The following is a 21,668-nucleotide window of genomic DNA, read 5'->3' as shown; positions in this document are numbered from 1 at the left end:
GGCCAATGCTCTGGTCAGACTGTTCTACCTCCATGTGTGTCCCCGTAAATCCTGAGCATCCCTATGTGTTGGTGTCCTGGGACAGCTGTCACGAGGTCCTCTCCGGTGGGTGTTACCCCTCGTGCTCCCACTCCCTTTCCCTGCAGAGCTGCGAGTGGATGTGGACCAACCAGCCCACCCCCTGCCCCGGGAGGGCAGCTCCTCCGAGTACTCCAGCTCCTCCTCCAGCCCCATGGGGATCCAGACGCGGGAGGAGAGCTCGGACAGCGCCGAGGAGAACGAGAGACGTAAGCAGAGCCCCCCAGCGCGGTGCCCGTGCCCTGCCCAGGGCTGCTCTCACAGCTCTTGTGTCCCCAGGGCTGGAGATCCACCTGGACGGCTCTGAGAAGGAGAAGCCGGTGATGCTGCTGAACCATTTCCCCTCGAGCTCCGCCCGCCCCACGGCCCAGGTCCTGCCCGTGCAGAACGACGCCGGCTCCAGCCCGTCCAGCCACCACGCCCTGCCCATGCAGATGATGGCAGCGGCCCCCACACACATCCCGCCCATCCGGATGCTCAGCTCCGTGCACAAATCCGACCGTGGCAGCGCAGACATGAAGCTGCTCTCGTCTTCTGTGCACTCGCTTTTGTCTTTGGAAGAAAGGAATAAAGTTCCTTCTGGATCGAGGGGCAGCATAAAGATGGAAAAGAGCTTTGGGAATACAGTGGTCGATGTCATGTCTGCGTCTTCTCCCCACCAGCCCCTGCAGGTGCTGTCAGGGGCCACTGAGAGCAGCTCACCCACCTCCACCATGAACTTTGGACCTCGAACCAAAGTCGTCCATGCTTCCAGTCTGGACAGAGTGATCAAACCAGCTCAGCAGCCGGGACTCATAGTGGAAACGAGCACTGCTGCCACGGTAACATCCAGCACCGTCTTCCACGTGGCTCGTCCACCCATCAAACTCCTGGTGTCTTCGTCTCTTCCTACCGACTCTGCCATGGCCGGACAAACTTCCTGCTCCAGTAATATGCAAATCACGGTGTCCCCTGCAATAATCAACCCCCGGACTGCTCTGTACACAGCCAACACCAAAGTTGCCTTTTCTGCCATGAGCAGCGTGCCCGTGGCGCCCATGCAGGGCAGCTTCTGCGCCAACAGCAACGCGGCCTCCTCCAGCAGCCACCCGTCCCCGTCCTTCGCCACCATGGCCAACCTGCCCAGCTGCCCCGCGCCCAGCTCCAGCCCCACGCTCTCCTCCGTCGCCGACAACAACTTCTACAGCAGCAGCAGCAGCAGTAGCAGCAGCAGCAGCAGCAGCAGCGGATCCGCGGGAAGCATCCCGGTCCCCAACCAGAACCACCACCACCACCACCACCAGCAGCCGCCGCCGCAGCCGCCCGGGTGCATGGTGTGCAGCTCCTGCGGCTGCAGCGGCAACTGCGGCTCCAGCGGCATGACCGTCAGCTACGCCAACTACTTCCAGCACCCCTTTTCAGGACCTTCCATGTTTACTTTCCCCTTCCTGCCCTTCAACCCCCTGTGTAGCAACGGCTACATCAACACGCAGCAGTACAACAGCAGCACCACGTTCCCCGTGGTGCACACGGCCTACAACAGCGGCCTGGCCCCCGACTCCGTCATGGCCGGACAGTCCACCTTCGCCGTGCCCCCCATGCAGAACTTTATGGCGGGGACGGCCGGGGTGTACCAGGCACAGGGAATGATGGGCAACGGCAATGGTTCGAGCCACAAAAAAAACGGGAACCTCTCCTGTTACAACTGCGGGGCCAGCGGGCACAGAGCTCAGGACTGCAAACAGCCGCCCATGGATTTCAACAGACAAGGTGAAGGCAGGGTGCGGGTCACACAGAGAGGGGGATTTGGCCATAGGAGTGGGGCACGAGGGGTTCTGATGGCATCTTGAAATTTCCGACTTGAGTAAAAAAATCTTGTTATTGAAAGCTGATGATGATCTGAGCTGTACTTGCTAAAGTTGCGACTGAATTTTGGACAGACCCATCAGGCCTTGTTACAACCCCGGGTACTGTGGTGGGGGTTCCACCCATTTTTGGGAAGGGGAGAAGCATGCAGGGAGGAGGAGGGAGGGAGCTGCTGTGGACAGGTTGCAGCAGAATTATTGTTGCTGGTTATAATTGCAAGTTTCCCTGGAATTTTACAAACTGAATCCTCTGTTCCTTTTCCCTTCTTCCCCAAAATAATAACTTATCTGAACAATTACTGTTCAAATACTCCTGAAGGTCTGTTTGCTGCTATAATTATTTTATAGTGCATGTTGGTTGCACAGTTACCACACAGGCTTCCCCAGGAGAGAGCTGAATCCTTAATTCTGGGTGGGAAACAACTGAAACAGAAATGCTGCTTTGCCAAGAGTGCTTTTTAGTCCCGCTTTTCTTCTTGATTTTGATTGTCATACAATGTTGAGATAATTTGCAAGTGGTGTGGGCTTAAAAAATGAGATAGGAACTTTGAGGGGAGTGAACAGCACTTAGATTCCATGTGACATCATGTCTTGTCTGTAGCCTTTGCCTGGATTAACTTTTAGATGGTCTCATCCATTTAAACACTATAAATTATCTGAAGTGTCAGGTGTTGGGGCAGCAATTTACAGCAGCACTAAAAGGTAAATGAGTGGAATTCCTGTGGTGAATATTTTGATAGTGGCCAAGGGGAAGCAGAGCTGCTGCCTTGTCAGTCCTGACTGGGACAACTCCAGAAATGCAGCAGACTCTGATGTCTTTTTAAGCTGGATTTAATTTCATTAATTAAATTTCCATTTAAACTTTCCCAAACTTCTCACAAGGGCCTGGAGGGACAGGACAAAGGGGAATGGCTTCCCACAGCCAGAAGGCAGGGTTAGATGGGATATTGGGAGGAAATCATTTCCTGTGAGGGTGGTGAGGCCCTGGCACAGGTTGCCCAGAGAAGCTGTGGCTGCTCCATCCCTGGAAGTGTCCAAGGCCAGGTTGGACAGGGCTCGGAGCAACCTGGGCTAGTGGAAGGTGTCCCTGCCCATGGCAGGGGGTGGAACTGGGTAATCTTTAAGGTCCCTTCATCCCAAACCATCCCGTGATTCTGTGTTTCCATGAAACAAATTTTTGCCAGCCCTAGAACTCCATCCAAGCCATGTTCTGCTCCAGTACCACATTCCATGTCTAATAAGCAGCAGGTTGGTTTGGGAAGTTCTGAGAGGTAGCAGATGTGGAAGGTTGATGTTTAATTCCTCTGTTCCTCTCCCCAGGTACGTTCAGGCTGAAATATGCTCCTCCCTCCGAAAGTCTGGACTCCACAGACTGATGTTTTCCCACCTGGCACAAAGATGCCAAAAGCCATGGAGAACGACGGAGATTGAACTGCAAAACTGAGACGTCCAGTTGCTGTTAAGCTTAATGTATTTTTTAATCCAAAGGTGCTTTACTTTATTAGACTAGGTAGAAAATCTAGCTTAGGGGTGCATCCAACCCAGTTTTTATTGCCAAATTCGAGCTTGGATCTCGTTGGAACTCCTGACTACATGTCCTCGGACCGATGCGTTCCGGACGGAGGGACAGATGGACGGGTGGATGGATGGCGGAGCTGTCCAGCTGCATTTCTGTTGCAAGTACAACATCCAATGTACATTTTTTAGCTGGAGAATGTTGCCATATGTGGACTTTCTGAGGTGAAACTTTTCCAGGGCAGCTCCGTTTGGAGGTGGAAGCTGGAGGCGGAAGGTAGGAGTGGCCAGAAGGACTTTGGCACCCCTGGGCTAGGTAAAATGTCTACTTTTTTTCAAAAGTGATCAGGCACTAATCTCTGGGATTTTTAAGGATTGCACTACAGAAGAATGTAAAACTCTTCAAGCTTTCTGCACTTTTAGCAGACAGTGTCACTCTGAGACCAGTGCAAGAGGCAAAGAAGTTCCAACCTTTACAAATTGGCACCAGCAGGCTTATGGGACTTAATTCCACAATAAAAATCCTAAAAAATCTCTCCTTTCCCTTCCAAAAGAACACACACGACAGTTTCGGTTCCTTCTGGAAACAAACTTGTGCTTCACTGTCTCACCTATTACCATCTAGTGCTGGGTTCCCAGCACTGGAATAAACTTAGTTTCCAAGGGTCCAAGTCCCAGAGACTCCAGAGTCATAAAGGCTTCAAGGATATTTTCCTGTAATACACAAAACCTTTACGTCCTGTTACTGTATATAGGTCTCTTTCACAGAAACCTTATTATTCTGCTTTTGTAAATGAATTTTAAACCATCCTAAAAAAAAAACAAACCAAGAACTCTGGCAGCAGAGTTTATAAGCTTTTGCTTTACTTTATATAAAAATACCCTTTGACTCCTACCCCAGGATTCAGGAGAGGTGGGAGTCAAACATGTAAAAGGTAGTAAAACTTCATTATTATCAAGACTTGGAAGGATTTCTTGTCGGCCTCCTTCGTTGCAGTAGGTTGTAGATGAGTAGCTTTGGTGTTAAACTACTTAGTCCATCATTTGTGGGTGACAAATCTAAATTAGGACTCGAGAGGAAGCCAAACCCATCTCGAACTGCTAATTTGAAACACTTTGGTCCTGTCTGGTTGAAAGAAGATCCTAATCCTCATGGCTCCCGCCGGGAATTTGATGGCATTAAATGGGTGAGGCCTTCTCTTTAAAAATGCCTGACAGAGATATTTGCATCCTGTAATTTGGGAGACACCTTTAAAGTCTGAAGCCTTGTTTACACTTGGAGGTATTCCTTACACTCTCTAAACCACAGCAGGATGAATCCATAGGATTTGTAGTGGCGCAGTGACTCTCACTCGGGAAGTCCTCTCGGAGCAGGAGGGTTTGGAGCGGTGCAGAGACGGGGCCGTGTGAGGGGGGTGAGAGTTCAGACCTCCCTGGGCCATGGTCATAGGAAAGGAACGTTCTGGGCCATCCCTGTGTCCCACTCTCTCCGAGGGTGGTCTCAGCCTCGCCGGGAAGGCAGGTGGGATCATGAGCGTCGGGAGAGGCACGGGAACGTGGGGTGGGCAGAACCCACTCTTGGCCCAGAGAGGGACCTGCAGCTCACAGCTTGGGGGAACCCAAAACCTAAATTTACAGAACAGTTGGTTTAAACAAAAAAAAAAAAGTTAATTGTTATTGCTATGCAATGAGAACCCCCTGATTTATGTATTCCCAGCCCAGCTCACGCTCCCTGTTGGCTCTGCCTGCGTTCGAGGACGTTCCCTGTGTTCCCCTGAACAACCTTCAGACCTACAACACTAAAGGGATGAAAACTGACAATGCAATTTACTTTGCCTTAATGAGCTCGAGACAATGGTAGGAACAGTCTGTCCCACTGCATCACGCCTGAGGAAATGTGCAGTTCCATGTTTACGATGTGCAGCTTTGAGGGTCTCTCCAGTGGCCTGGAACATGTGCTGAAAGCCAAACTTAACGTTGTTATTATTTTTTTTCACTTTTTTTAAACAGTATTTTAAAATTGTATTTAAAGAAACTGTATTTCAACACACATGTGAGTGTTAAAAACCCTCTTGAAACAGCAAAAAAAACAACAGCAAAAAAAAAAAAAAAAGGTCATTTCTGTACCGGTTGTGTTTTGTTTTACTGCCCAAGGCCGGGCACAGTCGCGTCTGAGATTCATCACAGAGTTGAAATCATATCAAAAGGACTGTAGAACTGAACTTCTGTCCAGCAAACTGTTTCATTCCTTTCTCCAGAGCTTTTTTTAGGTTCATTTCCTTTGTGTAGAGTTAAGGCTGATGTTTCCAGCAAACTGTTTCATTCCTTCCTTTGGGATTGTTTCCTTTGTGTAAAGTTAAGGCTGATGTTTCTTCAAGTGGCTCATGGGTGTGTTTGGGTTACGCTTTGGAACGGTTGGGTCTGGTTTTAGAGTAAATTCAAATCCAGAAGTACCTGGAGGCAACACGAGTGTCAGAGGGAGAAGTTTGGTGAGCCAGCAGCAACCTCAGAGCCTTCCCTAAATCCCAGCGACTTGTGGCTTCAGACCTGCCAGTGAACACCCTTCACTTTGTACCCAGAACAACCAAAGTTGGTAAGTCTGAACAGAGCACCTTAGTTCCATAAAATAATCCTTAATCTGTTCTTAAAAGGCACAAATCCGTCTTTTTTACCCTAAAAAGCAAGGCAGTTTGGTTTGGAATAGTAGTTCCAGCTGCCCTGCCTGAAGGAACCAGTTCTTAAACCCTATTTTTGTACATTGAAAGATGGTGATTTCAAAGAATGTTACTTAGTCCTATCTTTGTCCTACATATATAAAAAGAATTAGTTCTCCAAATGGATTTCACTGTGGAATAGGAATGATTTTTCAGTGTGAGAGGGAAAGGAATCCCCAGTCATCTCCCTGCAGGGAGGTGAGAAGTCAGCGAGCAGCCTTTCCCAGGGGAGAGAGTGGCGTGCAGTGCAGTTTCAGCTGCATTTTCCATTTGCTGATGGAAGGACTCGAAATAGGATGGAATTTTCAGCAAACTCCTCCCCACCCTGCAAATGAAGCATTGATGAATATGCCAGGCTCTGCCCCAGCAGCGGGAGAGGAAGGAGGGAACTAAGGTATTGGTCAGAGGGTTCCACCCTTCTTTTATTTAAAATTACATTTAAACTGTTACTGAAATTTCTGTGTTTATCAGAACTGGTTTTATTCAAACCAGCTCTGTCACACTCAGCTTTTTGTGAAACCTTTTCATACCACGGTCATTAAATCTTGGCAAATGAAGCGCCAGACTTCTGAAAATATCAGTCCAGCACCAGACTTTGGCTGTCCCCCCAAATTCCGATTCCCCGCTGGCCGGTTCCGTGTGGAGTTGCCCTGGGATGAACTGGGCTGTGGTACTGGCAGAGCAACGCTCCTCCCCAAAATCCAGCTGCCCTCAGCTGTGCGAGCTGTGTGTGCTGGAGTGCCCGGGGTAGTCTGAACACCTGTTAAATGGGAGGACTGTGGGCAAATCTGGACAAAAATCCACGTAACGGAACTTTTGTGAGAGTAGAAATCACTTTGGCTGGTTGAGGCCCCACAGCTCTTGTAATAAACTCTTGGAATTACCCGTTTGCTCCCTTAAATTTTCCTGTTGTATGCAAGAACCGTGTTGGTACTGAAGCAGAAAGCAAATCCCGTGTGTTTTCAAGTGCAGATTAACAGCTTCTCTTGGACATAACTTTCCATTAGGAATGAAGGAAATTCCTGCTCCATTTGAGCCATTTCTTTTACTTCGATCACTTCTAGTATTACAAAATTCTGCATGTAACTTTATAAATATTTTAAATAGTTTTGTAAATATTTAATATTCAGCTAATTTGATTTTGAATTGTAAATGTCCAGTATTCTGGTATTGGGATTTTTATGTTTTATTATACTTTGTTAAAAGTTAAATTGTACATTTTTAGAATGTTTTTATCTGAGTAAATTTAATGTATGGAAAATAAAGAGTTAAACAGAATCCCTTGGCATTGGTTTTCATTTAGAGGGGATTCAGCTGTGTGGGGGCTTCTCCAGCTTGGCGATTAGGGAATTATTTTTCATTCCTTTTATTATTTTGCTGTCCCTGCTTTTCAGAAAGTTCTAGGAATAACCACGCAAGCCATAATTAAGTTGGGATGTAATCCATCCATATCAGCACTGTATTAATTTTAAAAAAGCAACATTTGTACAGGAATATCAGTCGATCACGTCGTAATTACAAGTACGGTCAGTTATGAGTTAAACAAGTTCTTACACGAACAGAACTAAACAGAGAACAAGCTGCATCGAAAAGTTTACGTCGGAGTAAAAACACAAAGGACAATAAAAAATGGGCAGTAGGCCCTGGGAAGGAGATGCATGCAAAGAGGTGGAGTAGGTACAACGTGTAGTAGGTACAACGTGTACACTTGGTGAGTGCCAGACGCAGTAGTATTGCTTCTCTCCCCCGTTAGAGTACGTGAGCTCCCAGTGACACACGAGTTAGTGCACACACACCGGATACACCGGGAATCTCATCCCGCTACGCTTCACTTGACAACGACTAGAGGAAAACACAGGTTTGTCCTACGGGATAACTCTCCTCTGCACAGCCTGCTCCCTGCTCGAGGAACACCCAGAGCCTCCCAACCCCGTGCGAGTGGCAGGAGGCTCCAGTGATGCCCAAATTCATTTGTTCAGCTCTCGACAGTGACTCCCGGGCCTGAGCTGCTTCTCCCTGACCCCCAGGCAAGGGAATGGCAAACCTCCAGGCTGGGGGGGAATGATCATATGGATCACTGGAAGCCAGCTCAGATGAACAGTGGTGGTTCACTGAACACACAGGGATTGGAAATTTGTAACAGACTGGAGTTTATTTCAAAGTTACCTGTCCAGCTGTGTATTTTACAATTAGACGCTTCCTAAAACTACAATAAAGCTGTGGTGTTTGGTATGAGTATTCCAGAAACTGGCACCGCCCCAAGTGTGCGGTGCCCAAAAACCGGAGACACAAAGAGTTGTCCTCCCCCAGCTCACCCCAAGCACTTGCCTCAACTCCCTGCAGCACGAGTCTGAAGGAGCTGCAGAAGACAAAGCTCCCCTTTGGAACATTAAAATGCATTTGCTCTCATGAGAAACCTTCCCATTTGAAAAAAAAAATAAATTTAAGGAATCATAGGGAGATTTTGCAGCAAACTCCCAGGAAACACTTTAGCTCCTCCCTGGTGCCTGTTTGCTTGTTAAAAGTCAATCGAGTGTCCCTTTCTCTGCAATTGTCACATGCACAATTGGGCTCCTTTCGGCAGGTCCGGAAATGGAAATGTGCCTGTGTGGAATATTATTAACAGCAGGTTTCAAAGCTGGAGGTGCTCGTCTGTACTGTTTTAATAGTCACAAACAAGGCAAGGTGAGATGAGACACCTGCTAAAGCAAGACTATGCTAAAGGACTGAGAGCGTAGGTGACATCCGGTTCTTTCCCTGGGGGGTGTGTGGGGAAGAGTGGGGGTGATGGCCAAGGGTCAACCAAAATCCTAGGCTAGCAGCCGCTCCTAGGCGTGTCCTAGGCGGAAGGTCGCGCTCCAAAGGTCTCCTGGGAGGCGTACACCATGTACAGGAACCCGTCCTCGTCCTTCTCGCTCTCGTACACCTCGGAGATGGGCGTGGAGACGCTCACCATGCTGTGTCCGTTCACCAGCAGGAAGAAGGCCTGGTTGGAGTTCAGCTGCAGGCGTCGCCTGGGAAAGGGGGATGAGGGGGAAGGAGTGGGACAGTGAGCATTTCCACTCGCCTTAACAAAGGACAGTCCTCTGACAGTGACAGCGGCAAGATCATCCCATGGAATCGAAGATTCAGGGAATGCTTTGGGTTGGAATGACCTTAAAGCTCATCTGGTCTACCCTTCCACACCTTTCCCTAGATGTTCCCACCCAGCCCTGCCCCTGCAGGAGGAATTTGCTGCCCACCCCAAAGCTCTACTAAATTCATCCACTAAATCCAGTCACGCATATCCACTGACAGAGCCCTTACTCATGGGAAAAGTGATGTTCCACAAGGGCATTGAACTGGAGGGACAAGGAACAGGCACTCCTGGCCCAGGTGATCCCAGTACAACCAGCAAACACGCTGCAGGACCTCTGGCTTGCAGCTCAACAGCATCTCACTGAGATGAAACCCAGAGATCCGTGGGAAGATGGGGAGGGAGGATGGGCAGAGCTTCCTTTCAAAACCCTGGGAAACTTTTAAATTAACTCACTTTGCCACCAGCTCTGAGTTTAACCTTGGAGCATCTTGCTCCCTCTTCTCCTCCCTCCCAGGAGAAGTATTGTGGGAAGGGCAGAGAGCAACAGGCTGCACAGGCTGCCTGGCACAGTGAGCAGCTCATTTCTGGGTTTCCCTTGGATTGATCATTCCAGCTGGGGGGAAATGAGTATTTCTGCTAAACTGCCTCCTGGAGAGCAGGTTTGCAGAGAGGGGCTCTCTTACCACTTGATTAACCCAGTGAGCAAGAGGAAATAGGGTATGTGGAGCTGCAACCAAAGAAAGGAGGAAAGAACAGATCAAAAGAGCTTCCTGCTGCTTCCACTCGCTGCTGAGAGGCAGCAGCAGCTGGAAACAAGGATTTATTTAGCTTCCAGCCACAGCCCTGGACAGGGACTCTTCCAAAACCAGGCTCTGATCACTCCAGAGACAGCAGGCTGAGGAAAGGCAGCAGCTTTCCAAGGGCTGGGAAGGACAGGCTTTGCTGTGCACCACTGGAGCTGGCTGAGGCCCAAGTCTAGCTGGTACCAAGTTACCTATTAACAGTAAAGCCAAAGGAAAAAGGTGGGAAAATCCTTCAGCTTGCAGTTAACCTCTTTGCCCAGGGCCTTTCATGTTCCTGAGAAATTGCAGAAGACTCGAGCAACCTGGTTCCTGCCTCCAAAACCCCATCTCCCTTTCTTACTCATGTAGGAGCTGGGATTTGCTTGTGACAGTTTCTGTTTGGACACCCTGGACAACTCCCAGTTTTCCTAGCCTGTGGCCTCCACAAACTAGCTCCTGCTACACCATGACCAACATAAAACCTTGGTTTTCTGCTCACTTCCCAGTTACCACTGGAGAACTCCTGATCCAACAGTCCTGCTGAGCCAGCAGAAATGCACTTTACCAGAACTCCTGACCACAATTCTGACCACACAACTTCCACATCGAGACTGTTTCCCTTTGCCTTTCCTGTAAGCTGAACTCAAGCCACTCTGTGCAAACAGCCAGGGCAGAAAGACTGGCCTCAGTGGGTGTTTTCCAGGCCTCAGCACTGTCCCTGAGGGAAGCCTCCTTTCCCAAAGGATGCCAACAGCATCCCTAAGCAGCTTTGGCTACGAGCCCAAACTCCCCTTCCCAGTGGGTGGGAAGAGGCAGGCACTCCAGAGGGGGACTCCATGGCAGAACACTGAGAAAGCATCCCAAAATAGCCAAGCAGGAAGTGCTGGAGCCCTGGGCCAGAAGCACCCATGTTAGAGAGGGATTCACAGCCCCAGACTCCCTCCTACAGCTCTGGGAACCAGTCATTTCTCTTGGAAGCAGACTAACAGTTCAGCTCTTTTCAGAGTGGGTTTTTTCCAGCAAAGCTAAAGGAAAAACACCTTCTCCTGGATTTGTCCTAGTGCTCAGCAGATGACTTTTCCATTTAGAGTTCCCAAATGCATACACCTGGTGGGGAATTCACAGAGCATCCCAGTGCAGTTCCCACTGAAATCCCAGCATACTACCTGATAATTTTGATTAGCTCGCTCATGTTGACATGATCCGGCACCAGGAACTTGGTCTTATCCAAAACTGGAAGCTGCTTTTCTCCCTTGTACCTTTCAATGATCACCTAAGAGGAAACACAGAAAGAAAGGAGCAGATGTGAAAGGCAGGAACAGTGTCTGGTGCCCTCATCTCCCCTCTCCAAGCTCCATCTCCTTTCATTTGTGAATGCAGCATCTCAAATCTGAAAAGGAACAATTAACAATTAGACTCCATGATCTTAAAGGTCTTTTCTAATGTAAACAATTTATGTTCCTATGATAATTAAATTATCTTCATGTGCTCCTCTGTTCTGTTTGCAAGAGTCATTGCATGGAGAGGTAGCACACAGGCATTTTACAGCACACCTCCCCAGCTTCAGTGCAGCTTTAGAACAGTTCCCTTCCTGGAATCATTTAATCCAGCACTGAATTACCCAGCAACAAGGAAATCCAAGGAAAGATCAAGCCCACTTCCCTCTAACACAATGCAGTGGCTGACCAGGGGAAGTCTGCCAGCTGAAGCAGTTTTCCCTAGGATTTCTCCAGTTTCAGGCCATATCTAAGAACTGCACCTCCAGATGACTCTGCTATTCCATTCACCTTCCACTCTAATGCACAAGAAAAAGCTAATTTTGAAGGGTATAAGCCCTCAAATCTCCAAATTAGGGAGAGAATTTCCTCAAGAGAGCATGTTTAGGAACCAGTAATTCTGTCAGGATTGTTATGCAGTAACCACTTAATTCAGAGAAACTGCAGATTTCCCAATTTAAGGAACACCCTGCCCAGCAACTGAATGTAGTTCCCGCTTTTGAGAAATGATCTCAGGATTCGTGTGCTCCTGTTTCCACAGCCACGTGGGGTTTGTTGGTTTTAAATCAACAGCAGCTACGTGACACCAGTCATTTGGACCCTTTCCATGCTCACGGGGTCTGGCTGTGTTGATATTAAAAAGTTGCACAGGTGAAGAGACGTTGAGCCAATTTAATTATATCAGAGAAAGATCCTTACATCAGTTTAAATAAATGCTGGCTCATTCTGGAAAACAAAACCACACTATTTTTAAGAAGTTAGACCATAACCAATAGATATTTCCAACAGCAGGATGAAGGATGTTGACAGCACAGGAGGGATTTACTATCTAGGGTGGCATTGCCATCTTATCTCATCCAGAACTGCTAATGACAATAACGAGGCAGTGACTGGCCCAGCAAGGCTCCAGGGATGCCAGCAGGCCCCTGGGATAGCTGGGAGTTTGCATCACCACATCTCCAGCAAGTTCCTCAGGTACCTTGGAATTTTTGCTTGTAATCTGTGCAATTTTAACTCCATGGCTGAGTTAAAATGAGAGTCTTGCCATAAATCAACAGCTTTCAATCTGTGGTCAGAGTTGGGGACTTTGGCCAAGTGGGCTGTGAAAGGTGAGTGAAAAAGCAATTTTGGTCAGGAAACAGATTTGTTAGGGAAGTGCCTTTTGGGAAAATAAAACATTCCAAAAAAGTCAGAAAATCTCTGCTATAAAGTACTACTTGTTCCCCTGCCCAAGTGCACAGCAAAGCAGCAGCGACAGCTCCGAAGTGAAGGAGTCTGGAGCCAAAGGAAAGCTGGAAACCTTTTGGTTTCTGTTTCCACAACGGCTCCTGTCAGTGAACTTGCTCAGGGACCGTGGACAGTTTGCAGCAGTTGGTTCACAGGAGACTTTCCACACACAGGGATCACCAGCTCTCACCACAGAGCCAAAGGTTGAGGGTCCAATTAAGTTCTCTCTGCTGAACAACTCACCAGTGACAGAATCCATGCCTTCTGCTTCCTGATATGCTTTGCATTTTTAACTTTGAGGACGCCATAAAGAAAATAAAAATTCAGGCAGCATTTGGAGCAGACCAGCTAAAGAGTGACAAGGTGAGAGCTGATGTCCAATGTGAGGAGGGCTGGAGGAGTTTGACAGCCCAGTAGCATTCCTGGAGACCTCAAGCACAGCCCCATTTCCCAGAAGAAAAGCATTTCTGTCCTTCTCAACACAGACTTCTGATCAAATCCATATCTGGCTTGATATTTCTGTGTATTCTTCTTGATGAATCTGTGCAGAATCTTCTTTTGGAGAAGAAAACCACTGAGAGAGAAGAGCTGAGCACTCAGGAGGATTTCAGAGCTCAGCTGGGGTGTGGTTTTCTACAACACAAAACTGTAACACACCGGAAACCCCCTTCCCCCCTCTCCAGCGAGCACCTTGTTCCACCACACTGGCTGCTGTTTACTCCTCTGAGAACGTCCCTGAAACCCAGGCTTAACCACCCTGAACAGCCACATTTTCATTTGGCCTCCTCAGGACAGCCTTTTCTAACTGCTAAAAAGAACATGAGACTGAAAACTGAAGGGAAAAATAGAAAGAACTGAACTTACTGGTATTTTAGTTGGATGCTGATCTCGAATCAGTCGTACATCTTCCACTCTTTGCTCTGCAAGAGATTTAAAAAAAAAAAAAATCTGTTTAAGCATCCAGTTAATGCTGTTATTCCCTATTTCCTCAGCACTGAACAGAGGGACTGCATGTCAGGAAAACCCAGAAGAGGAAATTCAGGCAAAGCAGTTTGCAAATGGGACAGTGCTGTCAGGAGTACAACCTCTCCTGTGACAGCTGATCCTCTGCTCTTTAACCCAAAGTGACAAGCTTTGTGTGCACCTGCCTGGCACTCCTAGAAAGTGTTAAAAGAGGTCGTTTCCTCCCCAGTCCCCTCACTTTCTGCCCACTGAGGCAGATATTTCACCTCATAAATTTATGGCCTCAAGTTACACCACCCAAGTTAACGCCTAAATACCCCGTGCTATTTCTGTGAGATCCCAGAAGAGGAAATGGTCAACAATTATCTGAGTCCCAGGACTGGCCGAAGCCTGGCTGGGTCAGCTTTCACCGTGTACTCTCGTGTTACTGAATTCCAGGTTTTATTTTGACTGTGCCACACCCATTGTTGCAGGAGCTGCTGGAGGTCCTGGGGTACCTGGACATTTTGCCCCTCTCTGTGCCAGTTTTCAGGATAAAGTTCACCTCTCCTCAGACAGAAATATTAATAGAACAGATATCATGAACCAGGCTAAAGTACACGAGGCAGAGTAAACAGGCCAGTTGCTTCCAGAGGCTGCTGCGGATCCCCTGCCTACTTTCAGATTCAGTGAACTCAATTTTAACCCCTTCGGTTGTTTTCAGTGGGACGGGGCTTTCCAGGCCATCTCCACGTTACAAACAGCTCTCAGAGAGATGATTTAGTGTTGCATCACGGCTCTAACACACACCTGCCTAGCGAGAGGTGCCACTCAGGGCAGAGAAGCACTTAGCTCAGCTCCCTGCTGGAATGCTAATGGCAGGACACTGCCCGTCCCGTCACTCAGCAACATCATCACTCAGTCTCCATTAGTCCATGTTTGTGTCCATGGAATACATCCGTGTGCCTTCTCACGAGGAAATGCAACTCATGTGAATCATGGTTTGAAGGTGGAGGTGAATCAAGCAGAACTAAGGCAAGGAGCATGCAAAGCCTTCACCTGAAAGCCACCCTGCCCCACAACCCACATTCAGAGCCACGCTCCCACAGCCCAGCAGGAACATTTCAAGGGCAGAGATTTCTACCTCATTAAAATACTTTTTAAGATTAACCAGAAACACGAGAGATACGGGGAGTGAGTGAGACCAACCATCAACCTGGCAAGCGCAGAGAGGTCGGACTAACTTCTCAGCTGAAACAGGTTTGGTCCTGGCAATGTTATTTAGCAGAACTCCTGGGAGGAGGAGGGACATAAACCGGACAAATCATGGAGATTATTGTATGCGGCATGTTCAAAATCAGGCCTCAGTCAGCCACAGATAAACACTGTTCTCTGACGACATTAGTTGCAGTGGCAACTGCTTGGCTGCCATCCTAGCTGAACTTAATACCTGCCACAGAGGCTGCTGACAGGCGATGGGGTCAACAACAGTTTTGGAAAGCTCCAAAAAAGGGGGCAGCATAAACGCAGACTTTGTTAGATCAAAATTCTCCCCGCTTCAATGCAGCATTTACAGCACAGCAAAGGCAAGGGTGGGCACATCACAAAGCTCTCTTAAGCAGCTTGACTTTAACCCAAAGGCAGAAAGAAAGGAAAATCTGGATCAATTACTTCCACCAATTCCATCTCACGTACGGGATTTCGTAGTTGATGCAGAAATAGGTTACGCTGCCAGTTCTTGTTACCCTCGGAGCGCTCCAGCCTACCTTACTGACACACATGAGCAATACCGAGCCCTCCGACTGCTCTGGGCCCATCCCGAGCACACACACGAGCCCTGGCACCGCTCTAATCAAGGCTGTTCCTTCTCGAAAGGGACTAATCTCATTTTCCCAGCCATCATTACACAGCTCTTTTCGATGCCTTGCTGGTTTTCAGTAACCACGCAGAGACAGGAGCCCCACGCCCCAGTCCCCTCGCAGCTCCCCGGGTACAGAATTCCTCACCCCGCGCCAGCACCGACTGCGAGCGGAGCTTTAATTCCGCTGCCACTGGCGCAGAGGCCGCCGGACACTGAGCAGACACCGGAGGGAAGGGCAGGCCCAGCTCCTGGCACACACACCAGGGATGTTTCCAGGCTCCTGGGAGTTTTGCAGTCGATAGTGGATGATGTGCTGAAGAGCTCTCCCCACGCCGAGCTCAGAGCTCACCCCGGCACGGCACCGCTGCCACCGCACACCCCGCTCAACCCCCGACAGCCCGAACCCCCCCGGCCCCAACAGCCGGGGTGTCCGCGGGGTAAACAAGCCGCGGAGGCTGGGCCGGGGTTTGATTCCGTCTCAGCCCCGAGCAGGCCGGGACACCGGGGCGGCACCGGGCCCGCTGTCAGTAGGGGCTGCCCGGGGATCTCCCCCCGCCATCAAGCCCCCTCCCCACCCCGCCGCTCCCCCCCCGCAGCCAGCGCCGCCCCCGCAGCCCGGCCGGGCCGGAGCGGGCCTTTCCCCCCGCGCTCCCCGCCGCGTCCCTCCCCCGGGACGCTCACCGAAGGTGCGGCGCTGCTTGAAGCTCTTCTCCGAGGGCATGGCGGCGGCGGCTCGGCTCGGCGCGGCCCGGCGGTGGCTCTGCGCGGCGGCAGCGACACCTCCGAGTGCCGGCGCCCGCCCCCCGCCGCCGCCACGGCCGCCCGGCCGTCAGCTGACCCGCGCGTCACCGCGGGGCCCCGCCTCGCCGCCGCCGGCATCTTGAGCGTGGCGGGGCTGGGCATGGCCGCCGGGGCTGCGGAGTGAGTGGGCATGGCCGCCCCGGTGCCCTGCGATGTTCGCCCTCAGTGACACACAGTCGTGGCCGCCCCGGTGCCCTGCGATGTTCGCCCTCAGTGACACACAGCCATGGCCGCCCCGGTGCCCTGCGATGTTCGCCCTCAGTGACACACAGCCATGGCCGCCCCAGTGCCCTGCGATGTCACCTCTCAGTGACACGCAGCCATGGCCACCGTAGAGTGCTCTGACAGCGTATCCCCACAGCAACACACAGCCATGGCTGCCTTAAAACACCCTGACATGTTCCTCCTCAGTGACCCACAACCATGGCTGCCTCACAGTGCCCTGGCAGCGTCGCACCTCAGTAACATACGCAGCCATGGCCACCGGACTGTCAGGCCCTGTTCCTTCTTGGCGACACTCAGACATGGCCACCTCAGAGCACCAGGAACGTGGCTACCCTCTGGCATGCCCTCTGCTCAGTGACACACAACCATGGCCACCTCAATGTGCCTCCTTGGCAACACCAAGCCGTGGCTGTCTCAGAGTGCCCTGTCAGTGTCCCTTCTCAGTGACACACAGCCATGGCTGTCTCAGTGCCCTGATGGTATCTCTCCTTAGTACATTGCCATGTCCCTTCTCAGTGACACACAGCCATGGCCACCTCAGTGCCCTGCCGTGTTCCTCCTCAGCAACACACAGCCATGGCATCCTCACAGTGTCCTGGCACTGGTACCCTGTCAGTGATGAACAACCGTGGGCACCTCAGAGCGCCCTGACAGTGTCCCCCCTCAGCAGCCGACAGCCATGGCTGCCTCAGTGCCCTGACAGCGTACCCCTTCAGTGACACACTGCCATGGCTGCCTCAGGACGCCCTGACAGTGCCCCCACTCAGTGACAAAAAGGAATAATCTCCCCAGGAAAGTGGTGGATTCTCCAATGTTGGACACTTTTCAGATTCAGCCATCTTGTCTAGCACAGTCATTTTGTGGTTTTGCCAAGAAAGGTTGGACCTGGAGGTCTGCTCCAGCGTGGTATTCCTTTATTCCACAATTCCATGAACACGCAGCCACGACCACCTTGGAGTGGCCCACTATGTCCCCCCTCAACAACATGTGCTCTTAATGATTTGCCATCAGTTTGCCATCACACTGACATGAGTATATGGTAAAGTTCACATTTGGGGAACAACATTTTAGGAGCAGGTGTTCCAGTTCTCTTGGAAGCCACCACCCAGTCTTGTGCGGTTTGTGAGGAATTGATTAAATCACAATTTCAGTCGCAGATTCCGCATTGAGATTAAGACTGCCCAACTGTTTCCTCCTTAGCAGCTTTCTGACACAAGCTGTTGGCTGGAGCCTTTCAGCTGCATCTCTTTTTCTTTCTCTTTCTCTCACATACGTTCCTGGCACCGTGTTTTGAAATTTAAGGATGATTTTGCAGCAGTAGGGCTGCACGATCTTCCTGTACAATCCAAGGGACAGGAAGCTGCAGCTGGCAGTATCCTTAAGAGTACAGGGAGAAGGACAGTTTTCTAACCATCTTGGAGATTAGCAGTGTTTTTGCATTTTTGGGGGGGAATGATGAACATTGAAGTTGGAGTGAAGCTGCGGTCCACTCAGGAATGAATGTTCATTACCTAATTTTGTGATTCAGGGTCATACAGTTCTGGTGGTGTATAATTATGAGGCCATTAAAGATGTGACTAACAAGGAAAAAGAGCCCTAAGGTGTATGAATGCTCTGTCCATCACATCACTCTCCAGGGATAACAGGTGAGACATGTGGATGATCAGCAGAAGGCTGATACATCTGCAATTTAAATTAGCAATCCCAAATTTCTGTGTTAACAGGATTCTTCTTTATTTAAATATCTGCCTTTTAAAAAAAAAACATTTTCCAGGCTGAGGAAATTCTACCATGCTCTCAGAATCATCTCTACGGGCTAAAGATAGGAGGATGAGCCCTGGTAAAAACCATGTAGTGTTCTTTTTGGGGTGTACAGGTGAGTCCTGGTGCCAGGGCTGACAATTCCGAGCTCTGTGTGTCGGGTGGTTTGCATCCACAAACCGCCTGTTAGCAGGGCTGCAGCTCCGGCTGAAAGCATCCATATGGTGCTTGGGGAGAGCCACAATCAGAGTATCTGCTGACAGGCTGGGCTATCACATGTTCCTCTCATAAATAATCCGCAGAGACTGTGAGAAGGAAACTTAGATCCACACTGAGACCCGCTTGACCTTTCCCTCCTCATCTCAGCCTTCACCCATGTCTGCGTGTCGACAGCACAGACAGTTGGTGAGTCTGGATTTGAGGAAGGTGTTAGGAGCAGTTGGAATGACAGCATGGACATAGCCTTTGGGATCAGCACAGTTCCCCATCCCTAGTGAGAAAATGCTGCTTCGGAAAATGCTTTTGCTTCAGACTCAGTGACTATGCTGGAACAGAGCCCTTTAAAAATTGAGCCAGAGAGCATTTTCATCCTGGCCTTAGAACAATTTACAAAGCATTTAGGCTGAAGAAGAGGAGACTTAACCGAAGGGGGACATTGCATTGTCTTCAAATATGCAAAAGGTTGCTGCAGAACAGGAGGGAATTAGCTCTTCTCTGCATGTGGTGGGACTAGGACGAGAAATAATGAGCTTACACATCTTGGAAATGGCGATAGAAATTAGGCATTGGGTTAAGGGTAAGAATAATTGAGCACCAGAACAAATTCCCTAGGAAAAAAAATGGAATAATCACCTTTGGATATTTTTATTTAACAAGAAATTAGTAAAACATCTGTTCTGAAGAGTTCAGGGAGAATCGTTCTTATCTCAGGGAGAAGGATGGGATAAATAATCTCTTGCAATCCCTGTCAGCCCTAGTTTTTCAGGAAGCAAAGGAGATGTGATTTCCCAAACTTACAAAGCAGGTTAGAGCAGGCTGGGTTTGGATTCCAGCTCAGATCCTCCTGTCTATACCAGGCTATACTAAATGTTAAGTAAAAAAACCCCAGGTTTTCCCAACTGTTCTATCTTTCACAAGGTTGGGGTGTTTTTTTGTTAAAAAGCCAGTATGAACAGTGACTGCAAACCTTAGATGATATTCACAGCATTTCCCTGGGGAAAAACTCCCACTTTTCCTATTTTTTCTCCACATCAGCTGCCTCACAATGAAGTGAGTGTATTTCACATTCAGAATTATAAACCATCCCCTCATTTCTCTGGTGCAACAGGACTGAAGAGAGTTTTTCAGTGAACAGATGAAGCTGTTCCTCTGCAGTGCTGCACCTTTCTGGAAGACAGCACTCAGTGGCTGGGGCTGTGAGCTCAGCAGCTGTCAGTAGTATTAAATGCACCAGAAACATGGAGAGAAACCCCCATAAAGTAAAAGGAAGGACACTGAGCTGACAATAACTTGCATTTCAACCTGAATCAAAATACCTCCCCTCAAGTTATTTTCTCACAAATTGTTCTTATCGATCCAGCTCAGCTAAAGATTAATGTGAGTTTGTTTTTTTTAACAGTGTGCAGCCATTACCCAGCTGCTATTGCAGATTTGCAGGCAGAATCCAATTGTCGTGAACTGTTTTCACTGTCATTGCCTTAACTCTTCTGAGAAATTTTCATCTTATATTTACCTTAAGATGGTGGCTACCCTATGAACAAATTCCCAAATTTCAAATTTCACCTCCTGAGTTAGGAGAACTCTAGGAAGAAGTGGTGAGAATGACAAAATATCTCTCTACTTTGGGAAAGAAAAGTGTAATTTGAGAAAGTGAAGTCTCTCTCCTCTATCTGACCACATATTTCCCAAGCCTTTTGGAATATAACATGTTTTAGATTATTAGACGTACTTTTTTAGGTGATGTATCCAAACTACCATATGAATGTGTGCCCTGTCATCACAAAAACATCCTTTTCGTAGAATTTTTGGCTAAAAACTCATTGAACTCCCCCTGCGCAAAGTATTGCCCAAGGCATTGCCGTGTACCATAACTCTGACATCAGCTCCTGCTGTTCCTGCTATTCCAGCTAACGGTTCTTGGCTTCAGGATCAAGTTCTAAAAGGGAGACGTTGGTTTCACGAGGGAACACGGTAAATCAGCTGGTGTAAGCAACAATAAGTCATGTTTATGTACTTCTAACCTCTTGGCCAGCAGCAACGACAGCATGAGCGGGGGAGGCAGAGCAGGGAAATTGTGGAATAACACAGCATGTTACAAGGTCTTCCACTGGTTTTTAATATTCCCAGGATTTAAGCAATTCCCCACGTGTTCAAATATTAACTGAGTCCTACGTAGCCTGTGGCTGCAGCAAACGCCCTCCGTACTGATGTGGGAGGACACGTGCAGAGGTTCCGTGAGCTGTCTGGGATTGCACAACCATTGCTCAGCACCCGACCCAGTAATATCATCTCCAGCTCCTGACTGCCTGTCCTGTGATCCCTTTAGAGCAGGGGGATGCTTCTGTGAATGGAGCTGCTGAAGGTGTTGGGCTAAATTGTTCAGGCTGGACCGTGGCCAAAGCTGGAAGGACAACAACTGCTTCTGGTAGAAGTGCTGAAAAAGTGGGTGACTCCAAGCATTCATGACCATTAGAACCACTGATTCCTCACTGCAATGACAGTGTGTTGAAGAAGGATCATACCCTCTTTCGTAAATCAGAGAATCATGGATTGTTTTGGGTTGGAAGGGATCTTAAAGCTCATCTCATTCCACCCCCTGCCATGGGCAGGGACACCTTCCACTAGACCAGGTTGCTCCAAGCCCTGTCCAACCTGGCCTTGAACACTTCCAGGGATCCAGGGGCAGCCACAACTTCTCTGGGCAACCTGTGCCACAACCTCACCACCCTCTCAGCCAAGAATTTCCTCCCAATATCCCATATAACCCTGATCTCTGGCAGTGGGTAGCCAAGTAAAGAGAGGGCACCAAGTTCTCCTCTAAAGCAGGAGGCTGTAAACCACTTCCTGAGCCATCAGCAGTGTTTCTGCAGTGCTCTGGATTTCCCCTGAAGAGCCCAGCCTGTCCACTGTTGTTTATCCTGCAAAATCTGCTGAAATCAATGTCCAGACAGAAAGTAAGAAGGTGGGAAATCATAGACTCAGAACAAGAAGAGCTGTTTTCCAGCTTAAAATAGCAAAGAAAGAATATCTGAGATGAAAATATGTACATTTCAAAAACCAAAACAAAATTCTTCGGCCTCTCTATTGAAATATTCTCTCTTCAAAGTGTCCTGCCTCCAAGGAT

General features: G+C 49.0%; 2 protein-coding genes across 4 annotated transcripts in view; one reads left to right on the top strand and one right to left on the bottom strand.

Annotated features, from left to right (window-relative positions):
* The window catches only part of ZCCHC14 (zinc finger CCHC-type containing 14), a 52,990-nt gene extending 45,561 nt beyond the window's left edge, over positions 1–7,429 (top strand). For all 3 annotated transcript variants that reach the window (XM_017816172.1, XM_017816174.1, XM_017816173.1), the window contains 3 exons: positions 147–287; positions 358–1,827; positions 3,243–7,429. In XM_017816172.1, the coding sequence (XP_017671661.1) occupies positions 147–287; positions 358–1,827; positions 3,243–3,298 (1,667 nt within the window). In that variant the 3' untranslated portion in view covers positions 3,299–7,429. The remainder of the gene's footprint in view (positions 1–146; positions 288–357; positions 1,828–3,242) is intronic.
* Positions 7,430–7,576: 147 nt separating this feature from the next.
* On the bottom strand, positions 7,577–16,367 carry MAP1LC3B (microtubule associated protein 1 light chain 3 beta). The gene is made up of 4 exons (XM_017816182.1): positions 16,220–16,367; positions 13,600–13,655; positions 11,179–11,285; positions 7,577–9,165 (listed from the first exon to the last, which is right to left on the bottom strand). Exons 1-4 carry the CDS (start codon positions 16,257–16,259, stop codon positions 8,991–8,993), a joined length of 378 nt encoding a protein of 125 aa, XP_017671671.1. The 5' UTR covers positions 16,260–16,367; the 3' UTR covers positions 7,577–8,990.
* Positions 16,368–21,668: the final 5,301 nt, after the last annotated feature.

The sequence above is a fragment of the Lepidothrix coronata genome, unplaced genomic scaffold (assembly GCF_001604755.1).
Source record: "Lepidothrix coronata isolate B3197 unplaced genomic scaffold, Lepidothrix_coronata-1.0 Scaffold54, whole genome shotgun sequence".
Classification (NCBI taxonomy): Eukaryota; Metazoa; Chordata; class Aves; order Passeriformes; family Pipridae; genus Lepidothrix; species Lepidothrix coronata.
The sequence above is the reverse complement of the archived record's forward strand: the minus strand, read 5'-3'. Positions and strand labels throughout refer to the sequence as shown.